The following is a 12,366-nucleotide window of genomic DNA, read 5'->3' as shown; positions in this document are numbered from 1 at the left end:
CTCATGCTTTAAGACTTGTTACACTACAGCATGTGGCTCCTAATTCTCTGTTAGGCCAGTATAATTCTAACTTTCAGTAAAGTTTCTCCACTCACTTTCTCCACTGCAGATTCTACAAGTCAGACTTACTCTGATCTTACTCTGAAGTACTTCAAATACTGTTGGGGAAAAATGCAACAAAAAGGAACTATTTCAAGGGGAAAAAGTGGAGGGCAAGGGCATATCTTCCAGGAGCTTTATGTATTCAAGATTTGAGCTGTTGCATATTGCTCAGATTTAGCGTGCAGGCACCTGAAAGCTGGGGGTGAAGCAGGAAGGAGAGAGAACTTGGGTAATCGGTAAACTACATACCAATTTTATTTAACAACACTTTCATATTTTCTCTCTTAATAGTCTTAAACTGTGCAAGTAGTCTAAACACTTTTTGAGTAAAATCTGAGACCAGTCCAGAAATGCCTCAGGGGTATCTTTGACTTTTTATCTTTTCACAGTTTTTAACATGAAAAGTCTAGCTGTTGATGTGGTGTTTGAAAATCGGAACAGAAAGAAGAGAGGAATATTTTCAGGCTTCAAAATAAATTCACTTTCACCAAAGACAATAGCACTGCATTTCAGTTCATGAGACGAAACATTTAACAAGGTTTACCAGGTTTACTCTCTGTAGCCAAAAACCAACATTATTCTTCAGGTTGACTCCACCTGTTACAGCCGCACTGAAGACTCAACAATCACTAATGGAAGTCTTCATGAAAAGTGATGGAGAGCACGACAGAATGAAATTCTCTTGCACCAGGGCCTAGAATATTAGCTTCTTTACTTTTCTTATTATCATCCCTGAAAATTTATTTCTAGAGGTACCTTAATTAGGTCTTAGGGATTTTTTCTTTTTGATATTTTTCAAATTTGACAACAAGTTTTCAAATTCCAGGCAAAAAGGAGGGGAGGGAATGGAAGATTCATATGCACCCTACACAGGAGAGCAGAGCATGTTTCCCTGCTTTCTTTACGCCTTGTATCACAAATGCCATAGCAGTCTTTGAAGAGTCAGCAGCAGCAGCACCACCACTGCCCCAGCCTGGCTGGTTTTGTGAACGCTGGCAGCTGAGCCTGCCCTGACGCACAGGACACCGGCAGCAATATTCATGTAAAGAATTTCCATCTCTGGCTGCTCATTTTTGCCTCATGTTGAAGCATATCATTTTTTTTCCTCGTTAACCTTTTTTTTTTTTTTCATTTTTGTAACCAGTTTCTTGATTTGTTCCACAGGATGGCCCAGCAAACAGTGCAAAGTGGAGGCCTGGCTTCCTTAAACGTATATTACCGCTGGAAAACCCTGTACTCTTAAACGCAAATCTAGTTTTGCCAGTTCCAGTGCTTTCCCTTTGGCTACAGAGGCCTAAAATGGAAATGCAATGTTTTCTTTTCTTTTGGGCCAAATGATATTTGTTCCTCTTTTTGGTTGTTCCTTTTTTGAAGTAAAAAAGAAAGTGAAAGTTTTCACTTCGGGTTACGAAAGCTGAAATGTATGTCTGTATTCTGCTTCTAGTTCAATTTGAGAATTTCAGATGAACTAGTCAATCTATATTTTGAAGTGAATTTTTTTACTTAAGCAAATATAGATACAGACGTCTTAATATCCACTCTTCACTATTTTTTAGCCACTGCATTTTAAAAAGAAATAGGTAACTGACTGAAGGGTTATGAAGTAGTAAGCAAAAAAATGGCAAACAAAACAATATAGATCCAGCTGTCATGGAAAAATTCCAATTACTCAAGTATACTTACTTTCCCCTTTTAGCTGCATTTCTTCCAAGCAGGGGGATCAAGTATGGGATCAAAGGTTCATCCATGTTTTTGATTAATACAGTGCCTTCACAAGTTAAAGCTCTTTCAGTAGTCTTCAGAAAATCTCTCATGCAAAAAACCAAAAAAAAAGCCTCAAATGTTAGGTGAGTACTCGTTATAGAAAGACATATTTCTTTCATATAAAACAATTGGTGATTTTTTTCTAGAAAAATATCGGTTAAACCATGCAAAACTGCATTCACAAAGTTTTCCAGCGGTTAAGTGTGCTATGGTTTTGAGTTCAATGGCTCTACATCTATGCTCTTATTAGTACTCATATACACAAAACATATATTGTCGGGGCTTTTCTTACAAGCAAATACGAGGATCTAGCCCCACCCTGAAGACTTGGAATTGATATATAGAAGCTTTGGAAGGCATATATAACTTCCAGTTTTTCTTATTTCTTTGGATTTATACTTTTGTGTTCTAGCTTTTGATATACCCTGATCTACACAATAAACACTTCCTTAAAGGTTTATGATCTGACAGATTTGGAAGACCGCTGTTTCAAAAGGCAATGAGAAGGTGATAGACAATTCTGGAAGAACAGGTAAGCAAACAATATATCTTTGTGCAGAAGGATACAGTAGGGTATGAATGAAAATTACAATTATTCGGTGAGGGTAGGGAAAGTAAAAAAAAAAAAAATTCAGGGCAGGTAGGGAAAAGGGTTCGTTCAGAGGAGCAGACAGGATAAACGATAAATGCTTTTTTAAAAATAAGGCATTACTGTGACCGTTTACTGTGCTGTATAATTGTGTGTTGTATCTGGATTTCAGTAAAAAAAAAAACTTGGGTAGCCCTTTCTACTCTTTAAAAGCCTTAAAATTGTTTAAAAACTTATGCAGCAGTTAAAAAAATTAATGTTACTGTTTGTTTATCAGCAAAAGACCTGATATTGGCTTTTGCCTTGAATGTAATACACTAGATTGAATCTTTCCCTCTGTTTGTTGCACGCGCTGTGTCCTATAGACTAAACTATACAGTATCGGTAATGCCATATCATCAAAATTTGCACTCTACCTATTGCAAAAGTGTGCATCTCAGCTTCCACTTTATTTCCTTCTCAACATTCGCAAAGAGAGCAGCAAATGGTCCTCTTTCAAGCCCCATTTTAAATGGAAATGATACGATGGATAAACAAGCAGCGGCACTGTAGTATTTCAAGACTGTTCAGGTAAGGGCATTTCAACAAACACCAACCCCTTTCCGAAACCAGGGGAACTTCAGGGCAGTAAATGTGAAAGCCAATTCTTCAGCAGGCACATACCCTTTCTGTCCTAAACATATGACTTTAAGGTCAGCTCTGTATTTGTTCTTTATCCATTTAATTTGCTGTTGCTGGGGATCTATCATGAGAGGCCAGCGCTTGCAGTGCGTTAGGAGAGCGGCATTTGCTGCTGACACTCTGTCACTGGGCAGCCCCTCACTCCACGCTGCGATCGTAGCATCATCAGTCAACACAGCAATCAGGTCCAGGCCTTCGGTTACGGGAACACGAACCTTTGAATCAGAGCAGAATACAATAATCCAGCAAGGCTGCAAAGTAGCAGGACATGACCCAGGGCAAGGCACAACGTAACCGGGCTGATATAAATTAAAAGCTGTTGGGCAGAAAAGTAAGGAGGATCCCTGTGGCCTATCAGATGCAAAAGAATATGCCAGGAAATGTGATGAGGAGCTCTTTATCCTACTTATCATGGGCTTAAAAAAAGGGGAGGGAGTTTCCTTTAAGATATTTATTTCATAAAATCTATTCATAGTTTGGTTAAATTAAAAAGAACTTACAGTATAAATTTCAGTATATATGTATTCTGATATTGCGAATTCAGTGCTCACGTATGCTCTTGAACAGGTATTTCTAGAACATAGATCAGCATTTATCTACACAAAAATTATAAACCAAGGAGCTACATAGCAGGATTCCCATGGTCTTTTATTAAAATAGTTCAGTTATGTGTTAATAAGGTCACCTCCAAAAGATGGAGAGCAGGACAATCTCCAGGGGCAGGGGCAGCCTTGGAGCTCCTGCAGCACCAGTTGTGGCAAGGTGCTGGTGGTAGGAGTGCCTGTTCACTGAGAAGGAAGCTGTGGTCTCCACATATGCTAAGGCACTCATCAGATAACCACACCTGCTGGGTACTAACGTGTCGCAGGCATAACGTGTCGCAGACAGAAAGATGAAATCAAAAAGAAATAAAACATCTGAAATCAGTCCTTCCTGAAAGGAATGCAAATGCCCAACACAAAAGACAGCAAATAATTCCATCATTTGGAAAAAAAAAAAAAAAAGAAGGTGTTTAGTGGAAACATAGAAAATCTATACTGGTCTACACTTCCGTCGCATTTTTCTTCCTTGTTAGACATGTATAGTCCTCTGCGCTAGCAGTAATTTTGGAATTCTTTTAAAAGTGCACAGTAAAACCCCAAAAGCATGCAAATCTGTGGTTACTTATACAGGAAGTTATTGCATCTATTCATGCTGAGCCAAATTTGCACATTTATTAGCCTTAATAAGAATGCACCGTACCTCCAGTGCAGTCACTGCAGAAAGAATCGTCTGTTAGACAGTTTCCATACTATTGCAAAATACTTCCTTAAAACTTCCTATTACTATTGCAAGACACTTCCTTAAAATTGTCTAAACCTTTATTATAATCACAGAGCCCAAAATAAAATAAAAGTTTGATGAACTTGCTGAAAATCCAAGCACAGAAGGAGCGAGAGACATAAACTCCTGTCTGCATGCATATACATAATACATTTACCTCCTGTCTGCAACACATTTTTCTAAACATACCGGAAGACTGAGAGTAAACATTTATTTTTGACATGACTTCCTAAATGCCTTTCTCTCTTCTTTTCAACTCTTCCCCAACTGCAGGAAAACAATCAAAACTAAGTTGAGGTATTTAATTAACTACTGTTCAGTGAAACGATCTTAAAAAGTACAAAGTTATAGTATGAATTATTTTTATTTAGAAAAACATACAATCCATTTCAGAGAATCCCTAAAGGAATTAAGAAGGATGTTTGCCTAAAGGGTCCTACTATCCAAGATAAATAAACAGAGCAAAAGAAAAAATTAAATATGAGAAACACATACATTATTTTTTCTACCTATCAGCATGAGGCTGTGCTGTAGAAGATTTTTCAAAAGGACTTTATTTGCAAACAAATTTTTGGCAGAAAAGGCCAGGTAGATGTTCCAGGCAAAAAAAAAAAGCTCCACACAAATTAGCGATCATTAAACTGTGGCAAAAAGTAGATAACAACAAAAAGATGCCCCAGCAGTCTCAGTGCTGTCCTCAGGAAGCCTGGGTTCAACTTTAACCATATATTTCTAGAGTGTCCTCAGGCAACTCTGCTAGCCTGCCGTGCCTTACCTCTCCAATTTAAAATAGGGATAACAGCTCCATACCTTGCACACATCAGAGAATAAGCTACCTTAATTGTGAGAGAATATGGTGATTTGTGACACACTGGAAATATTAAACAAGTAGGAAGAGGTCAGAAGCATTCAGAGCAGTAAGGAAGACCAGAACAGTCCAAAGCTTCACGAAGAAGGATAAGAAAGGAAGGGCTGAGTGATACAGAGAATAATCCAGTATGGAGGGTATAGCAACAGCGGGATTTGAAGAAATTTCATGCTCGTCAAGCCACATCCTATTGCAGCCATACTATACCAGCAGCATTCAAGAGAGATGAACAAAGGGGCAGTATTTGGTGAAATGTTGAGGTGTGAGGCATGCACCCAGGAGGCCAGAGTAACATGCTGCAACAGCCAGGAAAAAGTATTGTAGAGACAACTCTACTCTCTGCCTTTTTAAAATCTTATCATGGTATCCTCCGCGTGCAAAGAAAAGGGGACTTTTGTAACTACTCACTTCCTGGAGCAGGAAAGTTAAGCAAAACAGAGCTCTTTACACCATTGTACTACCACTTATAGCATTTGCTATTACACAGGTGTCACAAAGGGCAGAATTTGACATAGCGATTGGAATAGGAAAGAATTTTCATTTGCCAAAGAGAAATCATTCCCTCTCTCCCATTCCCCTCAAAATGGGCCTGTAATCTGAGGAAAGCACATACACTAGAAAACAAATACTGAACTGCAAAGGGTATTTTATAGCCACTTCTAAATATAGACCTGTAGATCAAATTTTTGAAAGACAGAGACTTTAACAAACCAGATTCTTCATTGGAGACTTCTGTTTTGTACAGGAAATTTTACCTTTTGTGATTTTAGAAAAGGAACCCAGAGATGGTCCATCAGTTCCTGGTAATACTGTTTTGTGAAAGGTCCAATGTAAGACACAAATACGGCTGTTAATAGGACATCACCACATAAAGTCTTCTTTTGTGCCTTGACTTTATCAACAGATTGGCTCCAATGCGTGTTTTCAGACTGCAAAGCAAAATTAGAAAGTGTTGTGAACAAACATATATTAGTCAACACCTGAACAACTTAAAAGTGACAAAACAGTTAATCTCCAAATTCAACAAAACCACACTAAAGCACAATAGAAAATGTACTCTATTATAGTGATGGATAAACTTACTAAGACTATAAGGCTGAAAATAATCCATACTTTTTGGTGGCGAGTTGAATCTTTTGAGTCTGAAAAATTAAAAATGGGCTCTTCATTAAGCATTCTATTTCCTTCCCTTTTCCAAAATTTTCAATAATTCTTGATTTTATTTAGACCAGATATAGTGTGGCAGTAGGGTCTTGTGCAAACAGTATTCATTTTCAGCCACGTTCAGAAAAGGCAGTGCGAAGAATCAAGAATATTAAAAAAAAAGACGTTGACAGAGCTGTTTCAACCCCAATAAGGAAATGAATTTTTTTTTTTTTTACACTTTTTTCAAAGGAAGGGGTCAGGTGGGAGAGTTTCAATGTTTTCTTTCCCCTTCTTATTTGCCCAGCATGTTTTACCTATGCTTATAGAGATTTTACTGAATTAAGTAATCACCTTAAGAATTAATTATTAATAACGAATAATAATGATTTGGAATTCACAAACTTCACCATGCTTTTGGTACTTGCATACATAAAAGTAATACTTATGAGAAGAAAATTGAATGAGGGCCAAATATTCAGAAGAAATAGAGAGGAGAAAAACCACAACAGCATGAGTAATGGAGGGACTGATCTTACACTTATGGGATGGCCAGCACAGTTGCAATCAGTACAAACATTCATACTGACATCCTGGCATGGTTGAAAGGGAGAGGATGGCATGACATTCTCCAAAACGGAACATGTTTAACTCCGGAAATTTCTTCCTCCGTTTTTTCCCCCGCCAGAGAGACCTGGTTTCTGAAATCCCTAGTGCATTTGGCAGAGTTCGTTTTAACCACTATTACCCGGGAATATTTTGAATGGATAGTCTGGAACACACTTAGATGTTAATGGTTTCTTATTAGTAGATATATGGAAAGCTGTTATTTTATTCCAGTTAGTGTAAAGACAATGCACTGCCTATTCAAAATGTTGAAACCAAAGAATTTCAGAGAAAAAGCATCTGATCAAACTGATTAAATTCTAGATGTAAAGTTGAAATACACTGCCATAATCCCTCTTCCTTATTTGTACAGTTTGAAATGCCTGTAAAAATATTTTCTTAAAAGTATGATTCAGGATAAAATAAATGTTGTTTCACTGTTTGTTCATTTGCACATCGGGGGAACTCAGGAAACCATTCTATGGTGAGCAGAGGGACTCAAGTACAGGAGAGGACAGCAAGACAGAAGGAAAGCACACTGATGAACAGCTTACAGGGACTCTCCTTTACCCACAGTCTGTACAGAAAGTTATTTTTCATAGTGACAAAATATTCAAAATATGTTTTCCAGTCCTTTTCATGATATAATCAAAATTAATGAGAACCGCTGAATATAAAGCATCCTCCATACTTCAACTACTTCCATGTAGCATGCTTCAGTTTGGCTGGTACTAGCCACTTGAGAGCTTAAGAAAGTACTCTGAGATGTGTTCACTCTTGAAAGACTGACATGTACCAAATCAATCTTTTAAAATAACCATCTTTCATTTTTAAATAAATAATTTCTAGATGCACAAAACTGAACTAATAGAAAAATTGTTAACATTTGATATTTATGAAGTATTTTCCATTTATATTTCTCAGAAAAATCAGAAATGTTTATTGAAATGATTAACCATCCTATCCTGAAGAAGCAGAAGCAGAGTTCTACAATAACAGAAGACTAAAACGCTTTGTATATAAAATGGGAATATAAAATACCCACAGAGAAAACAGAAGTATCTGTAATTAAAATACAGTGCTTAGAAGAGTTAATATTTACACTTTTTCGTACTGTTAATTCAGGAAACGGAACTCAATATGTGTAAAGGCTTCCTTTTAAATCCCAATTACATGCATAAGAGATGCCCAACAAATGACAAGTAAAGGACTCCTGTTAAAAGCTCTAACAGCGACCTTTGTAATGCAGCAGTTTTTTTTGGAAGTATTTTAGATATGCAGCTTTTTCTACAGAACTTGTCTTCTTTAAATCATTAACTGAAGGCAACAAGACAATAAATCCATTAATTTACAAGAGGGCTTTTTGATTTATCCATTCTCTCTTCTTGTTGTCACCGACTGGCAAGTCGTAAACAATAAAGAGCACCCACCTCATTCTCCAAAATAGCTTTGAAATTTGAAGATTTACTAAACATAGAATGAACGTCTATTTAAATCTTCAGTAATTTTACCCTACCACCCAAGCACCATAAATCACTAGCGACATTGGCTAACAAGGGTTTAAGAGTTGGAACATGCAGTGTAATAAATTTCCAGACAGTTAAAAATCACTATAATTTTATTCTAATGCATTATAGATTGCCTGTAATGTCATCCTGGCCAGGGTGACCCATTTCTAATTTTGAACAGCTGTTCAGCTCGGGAGTTAGTTAATGATTAAATATAAATTGCCTGATTTATTAGTCTGAATGGTGGAGCTTCCAGGTCAATGCTATATAGACAAAATCATCAGTCTTGATGCTTTTCAGAAGTTAACTGTCTCCTGTTGTAGTCAAAAAGAATTTATTCTCAGAGGAAAAGACTTGACATTCTCAATTTATCCTTTTAAATATCTTCCCCCTTAACTTACACAATAAGATCACTAATAAAAACCCTCAGATCTTGGAGAAAAACTTCCTTGAACTGTGTATATAAACCTTCAAATCCAAGACCCAGAGACTATCTGTGTGGCAAAGGCCATTGAGTTTCCAGTGACTCTGGGAATCTGCAGGGTCAAGCAAATAACAACTGTCTAAGCCGAGTTTTGGGGAGACCAAAACTTTTCATATGCAGATAATACAACACACCAGCAATTTCACTGTTTTTCTAGCAAAGCAACTCTTCATATCCTCTACATTTCTTGGCATATTGATTTTGGAATCAGGTATCATAAACTTACCAGTTTTAAATGCATTGGAGTTTTTTAGATAGTTATAAACTCTTATAATACACTGTTTTCCAACCTTGTTTTATCTTCTTGATTGCCAACATCTACCGACAGATTTGCAAAAATAGAAGTATTCCTTTTGTGATCTTAGAAAAAGAGGTCACAGGGATTTTATGAAATCCAACTTAAAATATTTAAGAAAAATCTTTTCAGACTATCTTGGAAATTCATGCAAATGAGTAGTGTAAATATCCTTTGCGCTTCTGAATTCCTGTTATTTATCACAAAGGAACGTGTAAAATTCTAGATGATGCACCGAGACAGCATGATTTCTGTAAAGACTTAAGGGAGACTGTACAGCAATGCTGTGGCTTACTTCAATGGTTAGTTTCAAGAAAACCACTGAGTATGTGCTAGCTTTAACGGTGTTTGTCTACAAATTAATAACTACACTGGAATGTATGTAATTTTAGCATAAATATATTTTATTCATAATTAAAAACGGATGGTTTCTGCAAAAGGATAAACAGCTGCAAAAACAAACAGCTAATATATGGCTGGTGCCTTCCACTTATTTACAATCCAAGTGCAATGGGGGCAGACGCAGGGTCTGACCTAGAGGATTATTCAGTTTTTCTGCTCATTAGCTAGAGGCAGCCCGGGCTGTCAAATGTGTTCACAGTTGTGCATAACTGTGGTGACTTAGTTACGGAGGCATTTCTCTACCGACCATACCAATACTGGCCACTCAGAAGTACACAATTTGTTGGGAACTGCTGAATATATCCATCAGTTCTGGTGCAGTACATTTCACTTCCTAGGACTTCATTACGGGTTGATTTTTTGTTTGTTTGTTTTGTTTTTGTTTTCCTCCCTGCACTGATTTAAATGATTTTGCAGCAGGGTTACCTTGTCATTCCCCATTCCCCTGCTTTTTTCCCTCTACTCTCTTTTCAATAATTTTTAAAGCTTAACCTAAAGTTTAAGCAGCTTATTCCAAGTATTTCAAAACACACACTGGCAAGAACATCCAGGCAAAATATTCTTACCTCAAGTCCTTTGACCAGCCTTTGGCCAGCTCAGTAGTTTGGTTTGTTCAGTTCATATCATCTTGACTTCGGACTGTCTTTCCAATTGCTTTCTTGAATGAAGCTGTGAGCTGACACAGATTGCTATCCAGATCCTGTTCAGAAAAGTGATGGTTAAGCTATTAGTTTTTATATATTTTAATGACAATATTTGTAAATAGCATCTTTCAGACTGAATGATGCAAACTTTTGAGGAAAGGTTCTGTGGTACTCTATGTTGTCTCTACGGCTCCTGCTACGATTTAGAACAAAACTATCATTAGAATCCCTTACTAAATATCCATTTCAATAGTAGAGATCAGGTGCTCGAAGATAATTTTGAGAGGAACGTTTCTGCTTGAGGACAATGACTTGTAAACAGTAGGATCTAGAGGTCCCAGACAAAACCAGAAGTTTATCATGCTAGATTCAATACTGACATTCGAGGACATTGTTGCTGTGTTTATGCTTTCCAAAGCATTTAAAATCATACCAGAGAGGAAAAAAAATGCAGTAAGTGAATTATTTCCATTTGGTGGACTGGACCTGATGCCGTAAGAAGATCCGGCAATTTGTCTTTGGTTTTACTAGCAGCCGAAAACAAGGCACATCTCGGGCATGCCAGTCCACACTTTAATCAAAGAGCAACAGTTTCAAGGCATCCTGCACAAAGGGCAGCAAAACGCCCTACCACTGCTTTGGGGGATTTCACAGTGAGTGCACCTCAACTCTGTAGCAGCCACTGCCCCTGCAAATTCCCTGGCTTAAACTGTCCTATGAGTTGCAAGAAGCATAAGCAGCACAGCAGAGAGTTGCCCATCAGCAGAAGGGTGTTTGGGTGATGGACAGAAGCGCATAGGGTTCCTTCTCCTGACCCAAGCACGGCTGGCGAGACTGATTCACTCTCAGCATGGCAGGCTGGGGAGGCAAGTGTCTGCTTCCTTAACTTCAAGGGGCTGTTAAGGCATCTTAGCTCCTGAGCTCAGAGCAAGATATCATCAATCATCGAAGCAAAAAATTGTTCACCTCTACTTATTAACCTGAAGCAGCTGGGGATTTCTGGAGAGATACGGACATTAGCCCACCACCCTTTAGTTTTCAGTTTTCGTCACTCATGTCATGCAACTGGTGTTTTCCTGATCTGCAGTTTTTTCTTTAGATCATCTTAATTGAGCAGTTAAGAAAACATACCATTTTTAGATAAAATCATTTAAAATTTTTTCTGTTGATGCCTACTTGAATAAAACAGCTGAGAAACACTTGGAAGAAGAGCTATATTATTATCATTGTTGAAGATTCAACTCTCACTCCTTCTGAAAAAGTCTTAGAAAGAGGAAAATAATCAGTCAAGAGTCAAAGCTAACCACTAAACCAGAGAGGAAAAAAAAATTTAGAAGTTTCTTCTCCTTGTGAGAATAAAAATTCCAAACTATTGCTTTTGTTCATCAAAAATGAACATAAAAAGAAAAACATTCAAAACACTTATCTCAGTTTTCCCTCTTATCAGGAAGATAAGCTTTTACATCCTTTCCTACTTGTCAGAAGAAAAGAGAGTATCTTCCATCCGTCTTAGCAAACCAAAAAGTCCCATTGAAAAGAAAGGTGTTAAAGTCAGGTTTCTGAGTGGTGGAAACTGATGTTAACAGTTTAGAAAGTATTAGTTTTACAAATAATCAGATAAGACGGAAATCAAGTGCAAGAACCGAACTTGAAAGACCATTAAAAAAAAAACCAAAACAACGCAGGCTGTGGCAGGCAAGTTTCCCAAAACCGTTTCCTTCCTCTAGAGGAACTTCAAAACTAACAACTGTAAGTTCCACTTTAGAATAAACATCTCCCATTCTCAGGTTTAATGGAAGAACCATAACAAGAGCGACACAGAACAGATCCACAAAGGTTCAGAAGTTTTCCAGAAGAAAAGATATAGTCCTCATTTCCCGAGTTCAGTGCTTGGATTGGTTATGTTCAACCTGTAAATTTCAAAGTAATACATAAATTAAAAATAAGAGCAGTATAA

At 37.4% G+C, this 12,366-nt stretch overlaps 1 protein-coding gene across 1 annotated transcript in view; it reads right to left on the bottom strand.

The window, feature by feature from the left end:
* The window catches only part of DNAH11 (dynein axonemal heavy chain 11), a 143,479-nt gene that overhangs the window by 27,303 nt on the left and 103,810 nt on the right, over positions 1–12,366 (bottom strand). Inside the window, 5 exon segments of the mRNA XM_068932635.1 lie at positions 1,786–1,911; positions 3,119–3,351; positions 6,083–6,256; positions 10,332–10,354; positions 10,357–10,465. Coding sequence (XP_068788736.1) covers positions 1,786–1,911; positions 3,119–3,351; positions 6,083–6,256; positions 10,332–10,354; positions 10,357–10,465 — 665 coding nt within the window.

This window comes from Struthio camelus, chromosome 2, assembly GCF_040807025.1.
Source record: "Struthio camelus isolate bStrCam1 chromosome 2, bStrCam1.hap1, whole genome shotgun sequence".
NCBI classification, from domain to species: Eukaryota; Metazoa; Chordata; class Aves; order Struthioniformes; family Struthionidae; genus Struthio; species Struthio camelus.
This window is presented reverse-complemented; position numbering and strand designations above follow the sequence as displayed.